General features: G+C 42.4%; 1 protein-coding gene across 2 annotated transcripts in view; it reads left to right on the top strand.

Moving 5' to 3' along the window:
* fbxl6 (F-box and leucine-rich repeat protein 6) overlaps positions 1-16,265 on the top strand; it is a 53,726-nt gene that overhangs the window by 505 nt on the left and 36,956 nt on the right. Inside the window, exons 1-4 of one of the 2 annotated variants that reach the window (XM_060825230.1) lie at positions 291-624; positions 737-1,305; positions 1,609-1,767; positions 5,579-5,642. In XM_060825230.1, coding sequence (XP_060681213.1) covers positions 821-1,305; positions 1,609-1,767; positions 5,579-5,642 — 708 coding nt within the window. In that variant the 5' untranslated portion in view covers positions 291-624; positions 737-820. Of the gene's footprint in view, positions 1-290; positions 625-736; positions 1,306-1,608; positions 1,768-5,578; positions 5,643-16,265 lie in introns of those variants that run through there. The other variant, XM_060825231.1, reaches the window with a different exon arrangement.

Below are 16,265 nucleotides of genomic sequence, written 5' to 3'. Positions count from 1 at the left end.
CCCCCTCCCCCCTCCCCTCCCCCTTCCCCCCCTCCCCTCCCCCCCCTCCCCTTCCCCCCCCACCCCCCTCCCCCCCTCTCACCCCCACCCCCCTTCTCCCCCCCACCCCCCTTCTCCCCCCCCCCCCAACAAACTCTATAACAGTAATGTGTCAATGTCCAGCTACTAGCAAATAACAGCACAACAGACACAGCGAGTCTTTGCTTGCAATTTATATTATTTGGCTGCCTGTTTGTGAAATTTCATATGTTTGCCTTTAATATTCAAAAAATAATCTTTCTTTTTCCTGAACATATTCAGTAGCTTGACATCCGTAACCAGCTGTGGTAGATAATTAATTATCCTTTTGGGTAGGGAAGTTTTTTTCTGTCTCTCCCAAGCAGGGAAAACATCCTCCTTGCATCTAGTATGTCCAACCCTGTTAAAATTTTATATGTTTTAATCAGATCACCTCTGAAGACTACAGTTCCAATAGAAACAAACCCTCCTCCTCACCAGCTGTCCCTACTATGAGCTTCATGAACCTCCATGACTTCCTCTGTGGTGAATGTATTCTGTCTTAGGAAGAGCAAAACTGCATACAGCACTCCAGCTGTGGTCTCACTAAGGCCCTGTATAGCTGCAGTAAGACATCCTTCCATCTGAACTCCAGTCCTCAATACTGTTTTTCCTCCATCTATTTGTGATATTGTTTTGGTAATTGTGACTGTAGTGATGTTTTTTTTTCTTCTTCTAGTGACGCTGAGACACTCCTCTTTAACATTGAATAAGGACTTGTGCAACTGAAGAATTTCATGAGGAGGACTGAGGGGATACCGAGATGGAAGGCTCTTCAACTCCCCACACCTCTAGGCCTACCCCTTCCCGGAAGAGGGAAGGGAGTGTGGAAAGCCAGAGCCGGTCACGTGTCCGAGTGACTTCTAAGCCAGTGAGGAAAGTGCGGCGAACAGCAAGGTGGAACACCAGGGACTATACAATCCATGATACTGACAACGACATGCTCCTGATCATTTCTAATGAAAACGGGATGCACAAGAGGCCAAGGAAACTGGCAGGGAAGAAAAGCAGCTGCAAGTTAAACACACAGCGCAGCTCCCACAAAAACAAGGGGCTCCTGAAAAATGCAGGGTTGAAGGAGGCCAGCTCCGTGGGCTTGGCAGGCCAGCATAAGCAAACTGATTCAGATCTGGAGCCTGAGAAGCCAGAAGTCCTAGACCGATGGGGTCAACAACTTCCAATTGAAGTCTTGGTTCATATCTTCCATTATATAGTGTCATCGAATGGCGCTGTGCCATTTCTCTGTAGGTGTGTGTGATAAAGAGGATTTCTTTCTTGTTGAAATGTGACCTCCTGCAAACTGCAAAAGTGGTGAGATGGGAGTAGCTGACACTGTATAAAGATTTTTGTTAATTGGTTTCCCCTTTTGTAAAGACTGTGAAGGATTCAGACTTCCAGATAGAACTGCTAGCCATAGCTAATAAGACCAGATTATGGTTAGATCTGGTCCATATAATTTTGCTATAGCTTTCCACTCAACTCAGCTCTTGCATTTCAGTCTGTGTGGTTGTTTGAACTGATCTGTCCAAGCTTTCCCTTGTTTTTAAACAGGATGGCCCGAGTATGTCATCTGTGGTATGGAGCTGCTGCTAACCCCAAACTCTGGCAGAAAGTCACAATCTCCTATTGCTGGGTGGAATCTGGAAAGAAATTGGTGCCGCCAGTTCAGAGAAAAATCCAAAACACCCTCAACTGGCTGAAAGACAACCGGTTTGTATAAGTCTGATTGCTGAAGAAACCATGTTGCTTATGGTGGGTGTGGAGAAACATAGAACATATAAAATAAGTGCAGGAATAGGCCATCTGGCTGTTCAAGCCTGTTCTACTATTCAATATGGTCATGGCTGGTTATGCAATTTCAGTATCCTCTTCCTGCTTTTCTCTCCATACCCCCACCCCTTGATCCCTTTAGCTGCAAGTGCCATATCCAGTTTTCTCTTGAACATATCTAATGAACTGGCCCCAACAGCTTTCTATGGTAGAGAAATCCACAGGTTCACAACTCTCCAAGTGAAGAAATTCTTCCTCATCCCAATCCTGATTGGCTTACCCCCTATTCTTAGACTGTAACCCCAGTTCTTCGACTTTCTCAACATTGGGAATATTCTTCCTGCATTTAGCCTGTTCATTGCCATCAGGATGTTATACATTTGTATAAGATTCCCCTCCCCACCCCTCATTTTTCTAAATTCCAGTGAGTACAAGCCCAGTCAATCCAGTCTTTTCTCATTTGGCAGTCGAAATAAGGGAATGGGAGTGTAAGTAGTGGGGCCAATGTGTGGTATCTTATGGGGCCAACTGTTGGAACAGCAGAAAAAGTTACATTACATATCCCACAAGGAAGAAGGACCATGTTAAAGGGAGGATGAGGGAATTGTATCTGATGAGGACAGGCAGAGATAGCATAAAAGAAAAGCATGCACTATGAATATTAATGGGAAGCCTTGTAAAAACCAGCAGAGGATAACTGAAAGAGCAAATAGTGGAGTAAAGTGAAATATGACAGTAAGCTATTTATGATGAAGAAGATTGCAAGAGTGTATTTAGATATCTAAAAGGTAAGAGGGAGGGAAGAATGGACTTTGGAGTGTTAGAAAATGAGCCTGGAGAAGTAGTAGTGGGGAACAAAGAAATGGTAGAGGAACGGAATAGGTACTTTGCATCAGTTTTCACAATGGAAGAACCTCAAAAGAGTCAGGGACAGAGGTGGGTGGCAATCTGGGCAAGCTGAAAAGTCTGAAGATGGTTAAATCACGCAGACCAGAGATAGCTGAGGAGATTGTGGAGGCATTGTTGGTGATCTTTCAGGAATCACTGCGGTTAGGGAGGGTGCCAGAGGACTGGAAAATGTTAATGTAATAATCCTGTTTAAGAAGAAAGGAAATTATAGGCTCCTTAAGTTGACCTTTGTCACTGGTAAAATTTTAGAGTCCATTATTAAGGATATAAAGTTAAAAATTGCATAACACCGGGTTTTAGTCCAACAGGTTTATTTGGAAGCAGTGGCTTTCGGAGTGCTGCTCCTTCATCAGGTGGTTGTGGTTGTGGTTACTCTATAACCACCTGATGAAGGAGCAGCGCTCCAAAAGCTAGTGCTTCCAAATATACCTGTTGGATTATAATCTGGTGTTGTGTGATTTTTAACTTTGTACAACCCCGTCCAACACCGGCATCTCCAAATCATTATTAAGGACGATATTATTAGATTACTTACAGTATGGAAACAGGCCCTTGGGCCCAACAAGTCCACACTGACCCTCTGAAGAGCAACCCACCCAGACCCATTCCCCTACATTTACCCCTTCACCTAACACTAGGGGCAATTTAGCATGGCCAATTCACCTAACCTGCACATCTTTGGACTGAGAGGAAACCCACGCAGACACGATAGAATGTGCAAACTCCAAATAGACAGTCGCCCAAGGCTGGAATTGAACCCAGGTTTCTAGTGCTGTGAGGCAGCAGTGCTAACCACTGTGCCACCATGCCGTATGAAGTACTTGGAAGTGCATGGTAAAATAGATCTGAGTCAGCGTGGCTTTGTCATGGGGAGGTCGTGTTGACAAATTTGTTAGAATTCTTTGAGGAGGGAACAAGCAAGTTAGACAAAGGGAAACTAATTGATGTGATCCATTTAGATTTTCAGAAGGACTTTGACATGGTGCAGCACAGGAGGCTGTTAGAAAATGAGTCCATGGTGTTAAGGACAAGTTCCTGGCACAGATAGAGGATTTGCTGACTGGCAGAAGATAGAGGAAAGGATAAGGGATTTTTTTCAGTATGGCAGCAAGAGACTAGTGGAGTTCTGCAGGAATTAGTGTTGGGACCACAGCTGTATATGTCATTCTTTAATGATCTGGACGAAGGGACTGAGGCATTGTTACTCAGTTTGACACAAAGCTAAGTGGAGGGACAAGTTCGGGTTGAGGAACTGGGGAGGCTGCAGAATGATATGAAAAGGCTAGGATACTGGGAATAGATGAATACAATGTTGGAAAATGTGAGGTTATACACTTTGGTAGAAAGAATAAAGGTGTAGATAATTTCTAAATGGGAAAAGACCTCGGAAATTTGAAGAACAAAGGGACTTGAGATTCCTTGTTCTGGATTTTCTTCAAGTTAACATGTAGGTTCAATTGGGAGTTAGCATTCATTCCAAGAGGGCTAGAATACAAGAGAAGAGATATATGCTGAGGGTGTGCAAGGCTCTGGTCAGACTGCATTTGGAATATTGTGAGCTGTTTTTGGGCCTGGTTTCTAAGAATGTATGTGCTGGCATTGGAGGGAGACCAGAGGACACTCATAAAAATGGTCTTGGGGATGAAGGGCTTGTCATATGAGGAGCAATTGAGGACTCTGTGCCTGTACTTGATGGAGTTTAGAAGGATGAGTAGGGATCTGATTTAAACTTACAGAATAGTGAGAGGCCTGGTTGGAGTGGCCATTGAGAAGATGTTTCCACTAGTAGGAGAGATTAGGACCTGAAGGGACGACTGTTTAGAACTGAGACGGTGAATTTCTTCAGCCAGGGGGTGATGAATCTGTGGAACTCATTGCTGAGGGACTGTGGAGGCCAAGTCATTGAGTGTATTTAAGACAGATAGAGAGCGTAAGATGATCAAGGGTTATGTGGAGAAAGTAGGAGAATGGATTTGGGAAACATCAGCCACGGTTGAATGGTGGAGCTGACTCGATTGGCAGAATTGCCTAATTTTATTCCAATACCTGATGGTCTTATGGTTTTACAATTAATATTGTAAAACGACCTGAGGAACTTCATGGTAGCATTTCCAAACAAAACTTGACACCAAGCCACATTGAGATGTTGGGGCAGCTGATGGATTTTTGGTATTGAAGAACATTTTAAAGGTGGCTAGGTTTAGAAACAGTCTTCGAGTTTAAAATCCAGATAGTTAACAATTGATGAAATGAAGGAAGTGAGGGAGAGGAAACTACAGTTGGAAGATCTCCACTGTCTTAATGTTATGGAATGGTGAGATAATGAGGAGTGAAACCACAGAAAGATTTGAATTTAGGGCTCTGGCATTTGAGATTTTGTAAGATTGAGAACTAATGTATGTCAATAGCATGGGTGATGGTTCAGTTGGACTTGGTTTGGGGTAGGATATGGCATCCTTGAAAGTTACTTTCGAGGAACTGTGGCTCTCAACCTCTCTCCCCTTCCATGAAAACCATCTTGTCTTGTATAAGCATTTGGACTGCACTCTCTTGTCCCAGCCCTGTTTTCTTTTCTCACAGTAATTCCCCTGAACCTCTCAGGCCCCCATTTAAGGCTTATAGCTGGTGTGAAGTGAAAAGACCTGATTATTCCCAGTAGCAAAGAAAGAACTGCTTAAATTATTTTCAAGTTCAGATTTGCATGCACTTATTTTTAGACTTCAGGGAAAGTGAATCATTTCTGTTGAGCTAAGTTGCTGGCTTTCAAAATGAAGGAGTCAGTCTCCGTGGTAAGTTGTACTGTTATAGCTGATTTTATTTGCATTTGTTTTTAAACGTACAGGTTTTCACAGCTTCGGGAATTTTCTCTCTGCCACTGGAATAATCTAGTGAGTTACACCATGAAGGTAAGACTGAAAATAGAGTGTTCGTGTACAGCTGGTTAACAACACTCACTTCATAAGTCATGTAAAGTCATTTGTAGAAATATCCACCAATCTCGCTTATATTTAAGTGAATAATCTGTCAATAGTTCTCAATTCACTGGGACCAGTGTCGAATTTTGTTTTCCATTTACTATTCTGTATCTTGCATAGGTTAGTTCTGCTTTATACTTTGCATACAAAGAGAATGATAGGTTAATAGTAATCAACTTAGCTGACAAAATGTATTTAAAGAAGGCAAAGACACAGACTGCTTGCTTCTCAGTGGGGGTTGGTAATCAGAGTTTAGGTTAATGACAATGCTGGTGTTGGTAGTGTTGTCGTCCCGTTTTCCTATCCTTGTACCAGTTGAAGCAAACACTTCGAGACACAGTATGGCTTTAGCTCTATCGAATTATATAGTCACTCACAGCAGCATCCAAAAAAGGCAACATCTGTATTCATTGGGTGACCGTTACAATTAGCGAGCATCAACAGTAAAGATTAAGCCATCTGGCATTATACAATGGATGTTCCTAACCATGTTACATAATGGGTCCAAAAGAGAAAATGCTGGAAAATCTCAGAAGGTCTGGCAGCGTCTGTAAGGAGAGAAAAGAGCTGACGTTTCGAGTCCAATTCTTTTGTCAAAGGGTGCTTTTCACTTTGTTAACCCACTATCCTTGCCTCCAGCATGCTAGCTGAACCTTTATTACACAGCCCAAAACTGAACTCCTTCCCTACCTGCTCTTAGAACATAGAACATAGAAGGATACAGCGCAGTACAGGCCCTTCGGCCCTCGATGTTGCGCCGACCGAGTCCTACCTAACCTATACTAGCCCAATAACTTCCAAATGCCTATCCAATGCCCGCTTAAATGAACATAAAGAAGGAGAGTTCACCACTGATACGGGCAGGGCATTCCATGAACTCACAACCCGCTGTGTGAAGAATCTACCCCTAACATCTGTCCTATACCTACCACCCCTTAATTTAAAGCTATGTCCCCTAGTAACACCTGACTCCATTAGCGGTAAAAGGTTCTTAGTATCTACCCTATCTAAACCCCTAATCATCTTATACACTTCTATCAGATCTCCCCTAAACCTTCTCTTCTCCAATGAGAACAGCCCCAAGTGCCTCAGCCTTTCCTCATAAGATTTTCCTACCATTCCAGGCAACATCCTGGTAAACCTCCTCTGCACTCGTTCTAAAGCTTCCACATCCTTCCTATAGTATGGCGACCAAAACTGCACACAATACTCCAGATGAGGCCTCACCAGAGTCTTATACAACTGCAACATGACCTCAGGACTCCGGAAGACCTCCTTCCACCTATCCCACCTCCATCGCCCCTCCCCCTAGTCCCTCCTCCCTACCTTTTATCTCAGCCGGCTTGGCTCTCTCTCTCTTATTCCTGATGAAGGGCTTATGCTCGAAACGTCGAATTCTCTATTCCTGAGATGCTGCCTAACCTGCTGTGCTTTGACCAGCAACACATTTGCAGCTGTGATCTCCAGCATCTGCAGACCTCATTTTTTACTCAGGACTCCGGAACTCAATTCCTCTGCCAATAAAGCCCAGTACACCATATGCCTTCCTCACAGCACTATTTACCTGGGTGGCAACTTTCAGAGATCTGTGTACATAGACACCAAGATCCCTCTGCTCATCCACACTACCAAGTAGCCTACCATTAGCCCAGTAATCCATCATCTTGTTATTCCTACCAAAGTGAACGACTTCGCACTTAGCTACATTGAATTCCATTTGCCACATTTCCGCCCAGCTCTGCAACTTATCTATATCCCGCTGTAACCTACCACTTCCTTCCTCACTATCCACAACTCCACCGACTTTTGTGTCATCCGCAAACTTGCTTACCCAGCTTTCAAGTCCTTCCTCTAGATCATTTATAAAGATAACAAAAAGCAATGGTCCCAAAACAGATCCTTGTGGTACACCGCTAGTAACTGCGCTCCAAGATGAACATAATCCATCAACTACTACCCTCTGTCTCCTTCCAGCCAGCCAATTCCTAATCCAAACCTCTAATGTATCCTCAATGCCATACCTCCGAAGTTTTAGCATTAGCCTACCATGGGGAACCTTATCGAACGCCTTACTAAAATCCATATACACAACATCTACTGCTTTACCCTCATCCACTTCCATAGTCACCTTCTCAAAGAACTCAATAAGGTTTGTGAGGCACGACCTGCCCTTCACAAAACCATGCTGGCTATCCCTGATCACGTTATTCCTACCCAGATGTTCATAAATCTTATCCCTTACCATTCTCTCTAAGACTTTGCCCACCACTGAAGTCAGACTCACTGGCCTATAGTTACTAGGGCTATCCCTACTCCCTTTCTTGAACAATGGGACCACATTCGCTATCCTCCAGTCCTCTGGTACTATTCCCGTTGACAATGACGACATAAAAATCCAGGCCAATGGCTCTGCTATCTCCTCCCTAGCTTCCCATAGGATCCTGGGGTAAATGCCATCAGGCCCAGGAGACTTATCTATATTCATCCTTTCCAATATTCCCAAAACCTCTTCCCTGCATATTTCCAGGGCATCCATTCTAATTATTTGTGATTCCATATTCACATCAGCAACAGTGTCCTGTTCCTGAGTGAATACTGATGAAAAGTACGATGATAACTATTTAGATGGCACTACCAGCTTTCATAAAACATTGACAGCCAGTGCTTAAGCAAGTTATTGACACAGCATACAATCATTATAACAACAAAAATTACCAGTCTGTGCAGTAAATAGAATTTCTAGGATCCTCCCATGTGGAAAAAATTCATGAGTAAAGTTCTTAAATTAACATTCCTTAATGACCACTTCATCCCCTCCAATTTGAGTGGAAACGCAGTAAAGTCCAACCTGAAAACAAAATCCAGTCTGTCCTTCTGCACCATTCCATGGAGAAATCTGATTTCTTAGAAAAGGGCATTTAAATACTTAACAAAACTGACAAGACTTCCATCCTTCCGGAGATGCTTCAGTTGGAGGATGGATGGATGAAGCAGCAGGCCAGGTGAACCCTGCATTCTTCGCTGCTTCAGCTCTGCTGTTAAATGTAACAAAACCAACTGGCTGTTGTGATGTTAGCTTGATCAGTGAACCTTCATATCCCTTAAATAATTGAAAGACAGGGTAAAGCTCATGTGGTTTAAGGTCTATAGGAAGGCCACTGACAAAAAGCATATCGACTTCCTCTTCACTGTTGTTAGCTTTTTCACTTTTCTGATTGAAGCTGATTGAATCCGGGGGATCAGGTTGTGGAGGGGTTGGTGGTGGTCAGATGGCATGTTTTACCTGTGAATGGAGAAATTTGAGAAAAGATGTTAGCTGCCGAAAGTATCTTTGTATTTCCTCTCTCATTCCCTCTTACAAAGGTGATTATCAGTATGAAGACAGTCACATATTTAACAACACTAAATTGTGTCTGCCTATATCAACATTCTCAGTTATCTTGAAGTCTGTTATTCTGTTCACTATTTATGACATTATCAAGTTTTATGCAATCCATAAATATCTAAATTGTACTGTCTAAACAATTCCATCAATTATGAACAACGTTCAGTGGTCCTAAAATCAAATCCCTCAGGGGACCACATTGAGGTTATTCAAAAATTTTCCTTTAACAAATTAATACTTGGTTAATGAGAAACACGTCACAAAAAGTATTTTGAAAGTCTGGAACAGAAAGAAAACAACAAAAAGTTTAATGTGCTTTAATAATTGAAGAGGCAGTTTCAGTTCAGATTTAAATCTCAAATAGTCGTGGGAAACAAATGTAGAATATTTTAAAATATGTTCTCCAAATGAAACCGCCAAAATGAAACAGTTGGAATTACAGTGGCAACTTTGGTAGAGATTAACATTCTTTGAGTTTGCAATATGAAGGGGGCCAATGAAGTCTTAATAATAATTAGCAGAGCTGAAACAGTTTCAAGTTCTAATATTCTCTAAAACCTTAACAAAACATCAAACTCAAAATGCACTCTTCTTTTAGTGAGCACTCTGTGTTTAAAAAACAGCAGCTAAGATATTTTAATACAATACACTCATCTGGCTAAAGCATGACCACTGACCCAACTTTTTTTTTTAAAAGAGGTATTGTAGAATTTCAACCAAATCAGGGCTTCAAGGCACTCAGTTTGTTTTAAGGGTGAGATTCTCAATGATAACTTTGTGTCAGTGTTTACTGAGGCGAGGGACATGATGAATGTTGGGATTAGAGACAGAAGTTGGGATCACTATGACATAAGCAGGGCAGATATGTTGGGTAGGCTGAAGGATATTAAGGTGGACAAATCCCTAGGTCCAGATGGGATCTGTCCCAGGTTGCTGGCGGAGGCAAGAGAGGAAATAGCTGAGGCCCTGACAGATAACTTTGTAGCATCCTTGAACACAGGTGAAGTGCTGGAGGATTGGAGGGTTGGTCATGTTGTTTCCCCCATACAAGAAGAATCGTAGGGATATTCCAGGTAAGTACAGACCAGTGAGCCTGACGTCAGTGGTGGGAAAGTTCCTGGCAAAGGTACTGAGGGATAAAATGTATTTATATTTGGAAAGGAATGGGCTTATCAGTGATAGGCAATATGATTTTGTGCAGGGGAGATTGTACCCTACCAACTTAATAGAGTTGTTTGAAGAAGTGACCAAGTTGATAGATGAAGGAAGGGCTGTTGATGCCATATACATGGACTTTAGTAAGGTTCCCCATGGTAAACTAATGGAGAAAGTGAAGTCACATGGTGTGCAGGGTGTTCTAGCTAGATGGACAAAGAACTGGTAGAGTAGCAGTTGAAGGGAGTTTCTCAAAATGGAGAAAGGTGACCAGTGGTGTTCCACAGTGATCAGTGCTGAGAAGATTTGTAGCTCAGGTTGAGGTTCTGGATGTATATTTGCTCACTGAGCTGGAAAGTTCATTTACAGACGTTTTGTCACCATACTAGGTAACATCTTCAGTGAGCCTCCGGACGAAGAGTTCTGGTTGGAATGCCATGCTTCTCGGAATTCTTGTGTGTCACTGCATTGGACAAACAGGCAGAAAACTAGCTACCAGGATACATGAACACCAACTAGTCAAAAAACGACATGACCCACTCTCACTAGTATTCTTACGTAAAGATAAGGAAGGAGACCACTTTGACTAGGACAACACATCCATCCTAGGACAAGCCAAACAGAGACATGCACGAGAATTCCTAGAAGCATGGCATTCCATTCGGTACTCTATCAACAAACACATTGATTTGGACCCCATTTACCACCCCCTGAGAAAAAGAACAGGAAACAACATCACCATAGGAAATGACTTCACCAACCCAAACATAAATAGAAAGCAGGAAACATCAGCAGTGCTTCGTCCAGAGGCTCACTGAAGATGCTACCTAGTATGGTGTCTGAAAATGAACCTTCCAACTCAGCGAGCAAACCTACATCCAGTTGTTTGTGATATACATTAATGATCTGGAAGAGGGCATTGGTGGTCTGATTAGTAAGTTTGAAGATTGCACTAAGATTGGTGAAGTAGCAGAAAGCATAGGGGACTGTCAAAGAATACAGGAGAGTGTAGATAGACTGGAGAGTTGGGCAGAGAAGTATCAGATGGAGTTCAATCCAGGCAAATGTGAGGAAATACGTTTTGGAAAGTCTACTTCTGGAGCAAACTATACTGAAAATGGAAGAGCCTTGGAAAAAGTTGGATCAGCAGAGAGACCTGGGAGTTCAGGTCCATTGAACCCTGACAGTGGCTGCACAGGTGGATAGAGTATTCAAGAAAGCATATGGTGTGCGTGCCTTCATCAGACGGGGTATTGGGTGTAAGAACTGGCAGATCATGTTAACATTGTACAAGACTGGTTTGGCTGCATTTAGAATACTGTGTACAGTTCTAGTCGCCCCATTACCAAAAGGAAGCGGACGCTTTGGAAAGGGTGCAGAGAAAGTTTACAAGGATGTTGCCTGATATGAAGAGAGGTTGAGTAGGTTAGGATTGTTTTCATTAGAAAAAGGGAGGTTCGGGGGGACCTGATTGAGGTCTACAAAATCATGAAATGTATAAACAGGGTGGATAAAGGTAAGCTTTTTCCCAGGGTGAGGGATTCAATAACCAGAGCTCACGTATTCCAGGTGAGAGGTGAAAAGTTTAAGGGGGATACACGCGGCAAGTACTTTACAGAGGTTGGTAGGTGCCTGGAGCGCAATGCCAGCAGAGGTGGTAGAGGCAGGCATGGTAGATTCATTTAAGTTGCGTCTGGACAGATGCATGAGCGGGTGGGGAGCAGAGGGATACAGGTGCTTAGGAATTGTGCGATAGGTTTAGACAGTGGATTCAGGTCAGCTCAAGCTTGGAGGGCTGAACAGCCAGCATTTTCCTGGGCTGTAAATTTTCTTTGTTCTTTGTTACAAGTTTGATCATTTTAAAAAGGACATAATGTTATACAATTTCAATGTAAAAACAAAATCTGCCCCGTTGCATAGCCCAGAAAACATATTCATTGAGATCCTAATTCAAACAAAGCAAAACAGATACTTAAAAGGATTTTCTGAACCAGGATTTTAACAAACCAAAATAATTAAATATCAAACATTCTTAGCATGGCACAATTTAGATTTAAACTTCCTGGTTTTGACCCAAGTATTAGTACAATCTTAACTTGAGCATTTCTCGTTTTTTTTGTTTTGAAGAGCCTCTAGTCAAACATCATCTTCATTTTAATACGGGGGAAAAATGTGCACATTTGAAAGCCCCCCCCAGTTCACCCAGTGATGATCCATGAAATAACAAACGAGGAGCGAAAAAATGGAGCAGGGGCCCTCAAAAGATCCACACCAGCATCTGACAAAAATGAGTCACGTCCGCAGACTCCCAATCAACCGCCACAGCACAGGAAAAAGAAAACACAAGCATTGGTCCAAGATTCACAAAGCTTCGCGAACCCCATAGCACCTGGCATGCGTGCACAAAAAAGATCACTGAAACCTCCTCACCTCGGTGGAAACCGGACTAAGGAATGCCACTCCACTACTAGATGAGGCTGCGAAGGAAAGAAAGACCAGCCATACCATCATGACGAAAGAAACCTCGCAGCATAACACACGATGCTGCAGTCCAAGCCATGCTCTTTTACCCCCCCCCCCCCCCGCCCCAAGAACAAAGACTTGTAGAGCCTCAAATTTTGCCACTAGGGCACTTTAACCCCTTTCTCACAGGGACTCGAACTCTGTATGTCAGAGAACTCTAATCCCAATTAAACCCTAGGGTACTCTAACCCTAATCAAACATAATTGACTCGAACCTCAATTAAACCAAGGGGACTTGAACCCAATGAAACACAATGGACTTGAACCCCAATGAAAACCCAGGGCATTTGAACGCCAATCAAAACCCAGAGGAGTCAAACCCCAATCCAAGCCCAGGGGACTCGAATGTCACTTCAGCCCAGAGGACTTGAACCCCCGTTCATTAGCGTGTTTACGAAACTGTTTCTCAACTGAACTAATTACCGTTCCAGGAGTCCTTAGAATGCAAAGCAATTAAACAAAGTGACAGTTTCTGACACACAGGAATATCAAGAGAGACCAAGGTTTAAAATCTTACCTTGTGGGCCTGTACATCATGAGATAGCGATGTTCCGGATGATCGCTGACACCGGCTGATAGTAACTATTTGTTTGGACTCCTAGTTGGTTTGCCATATTATCGTCCAGTTTCCCTATCCCCGTATCAGTCGATGCAAACACTCGGAGACACAGTATGGCTTTACCTCCTTCATCTTTATTCTGGGCCCTGGAGGCAGAGAGAATGATCACCCATGTGCACAGAGACATTAGTTCTTGGTCTTCTCTCAAACAGCAGATTCTTAAGGAATTATATAGTTGCTTACAGGGAGCAACATCTAAATAAGGCCCAATCTATATTGATTGGGTGACTGTTACAATCAACAAGCATCAACAGTAAAGATTAAGCCACTTGGTATTACACAGTGGATGTTCCTAACCTTGTAAACTGGCATTACATAATGGATGTTTTTCACCTTGTCAACCCACTACCCTTGCCTCCAGCACTCATTGTTTACTGCAAGTTCTTATCTGGTCAATGTCATGCTAGCTGAGCTGTTGTTACACAATCCAAAGCTTAACTGTTTCCCTACCTGCTCATACCTTATATACTTCCTCAGTGGACCATTGATTAAGATACAATTGTACTGTGTAGTTAAACTGCAGAAGGAGCTTTACCGTTTCATCCTTTATAAGGAGAGAAATGAGCATACTTTATAAGGAGAGAAATGAGCTTTATCCTGCAATTTAGAAAGTGATATTGGTGATTTAAAGTGATTTTTATGTCGTACAGTTTATCTGCTTTGTCACCTAATGTTGAGAGAGGATGAAAATTGATCGAATACTCGTGCTGGAACTGAGTCTAATTCCTGTAATATCACATATAACATCACCCCATCCTGTTTGACATAGAAGCAGTGTTCCTGGTCTTGCTGCTGTCCCAGTATTTTTACAATATTACTGAAAGGAGAGATGTGTTGCTGAAGCTTTTTGTCTTGAACTTGTCAGGACAAATGCAAAATATCAAATTTCAAACCATCACAACAATTTCTCTCACAGGAGGACAGGGTACTGATCGGCTTAAACAGAACAGGCTGTTACCTTGAAGAATGCCATGGGCAACTATAGCTCCCTAGATTACCTGATAATTTCAAATCTGTGTAAGACACTTGAGAAAAAATTCCTTTTCTTTGCAGAGAATGAGTGTATGGATTTGAATATCTGTTGCTCTCAGTAAGCGTCAATGAAACGTGACTTCCAGTGATTATGTTGGTTATTAATGTAGCTGTTACAGAATTCAGTTCTTCAATGAATGTTGCTGAAATGTAGAATTACATTTAAGTGTAGAGATTTTCTTCTGAATTTTATATGCACAGCTGTCTGCTTATAGTCTGATATCTGCCTTTTACAAACTATCGAGGGAACATACTGTTGATTCGACCAGCCAATGACTGGGCCGTACAGTGTATGTATGCCCTTTGTACTGGCACTAAAATTTGTAAACTATGTTACTCAATGAGGTGATATGCAGAATGGCTTTTTGGATTAACAGCGGCATCCTGTTGGAGGGAATTACCACTTAGACAGCAGTGGCTATATTTTGCTTAATAATAATCTGGTTAATAAAGATGTCCAAGGGGAGCATTCAGTCAAAAACTGGGACATAAAGTGATGAAATATAGCAGGCCAGAAGATTGGGGATTTTTTAGGAACCAGCAGCACATGATTAAAAAGCTAATAAATAAAACAAATCGATTATGAAAGTAAATTGGCAGGAAATAATGAAAACAAATAGTAAGAGCTTCTGCAGGTGTACAAAAATAGAGTAACTCAAGTAAACATAGGCCGCCGACATTTGGAGCCAATCTAAAGCCTATCTAGCTTACACTATTCCATTATCATCCATATGCCTATCCAATGACTATTTAAATGCCCTTAAAGTTGTTGAGTTTACTACTGTTGCAGGCAGGGCGTCCCATGCCCCTACTACTCTGAGGAAAGAAACTACCTCTGACATCTGTACTTTATCTATTACCCTGCAATTTAAAGTCATGTCCCCTCATGCTAGCCATCACCATCCGAGGAAAAAGGCCTCCCTGTCCACCCTATCTAACCCCCTGATCATATGTCACAATTAAGTCACCTGTCAACCTTCTTCTCTCTAATGAAAACAGCCTCAAGTCCCCAGCCTTTCCTCATAAGACCATCCCTCCACAGCAGGCAACATCTGAGTATATCTCCTCTGAACCCTTTCCAAAGCTTCCACATATTTCCTACCTTTTATCCACAACTGAAATAAAGCTCACTGGCCCATAATTACCATGTTTGTCTCTACTCCCCTTCTTGAACAAAGGGACGACATTTGCTATCCTCCAATTTTCTGTCACTATTCGTGTAGATAATGATGACAGAAAGATCAAAGCCAAAGGCTGTGCAATCTCCTCCTCTTCCCAGAACATCCTAGGATAAATCCCATCTGGCCAATTTATTTTCAAACTTTTTAGAATTGCTAATCTCACCTCCTTGTGAACCTCAATCCTACCTAGTCTAGTAGCCTATATCTCAGTATTCCCCTCTACAACATTGTCTTTTTCCATTGTGAATACTGATGAAAAATATTCATCTAGCGCTTACCCTATCTCCTCTAACTCCATGCACCACTTCCCACTACTGTCCTTGATTGGCCCTAATCTTTCTCTAGTCATTTTTTATTCCTGATAAAACTATGGAAAGCTTTAGGGCTTTCCTTGATTCTATCTGCCAACGACTTCTCATGTCACTTGGCGCTTCTTAGTTCTCTCATTAAGTCTTTCCCAGCTAATTTGTAACTCTCAAGCACCCTAACTGAACCTTCACGTCTCATACTATCGTAAGCCTCCTCCTTCCTCTTGGTAAGAGATTCAATTTCTTTAGTAAACCACGGCTCCCTCGCTCGACCATTTCCTCCCTGCCTGAGAGGTACATACTTATCAAGGACATGCAGCAGCTGTTCCTTGAATAAGCTCCACATTTCAA

This window comes from Hemiscyllium ocellatum, chromosome 5 (genome assembly GCF_020745735.1).
Source record: "Hemiscyllium ocellatum isolate sHemOce1 chromosome 5, sHemOce1.pat.X.cur, whole genome shotgun sequence".
NCBI classification, from domain to species: domain Eukaryota; kingdom Metazoa; phylum Chordata; class Chondrichthyes; order Orectolobiformes; family Hemiscylliidae; genus Hemiscyllium; species Hemiscyllium ocellatum.
Note: the sequence above shows the minus strand (reverse complement) of the source record. Positions and strands in the feature narration are given on the sequence as shown.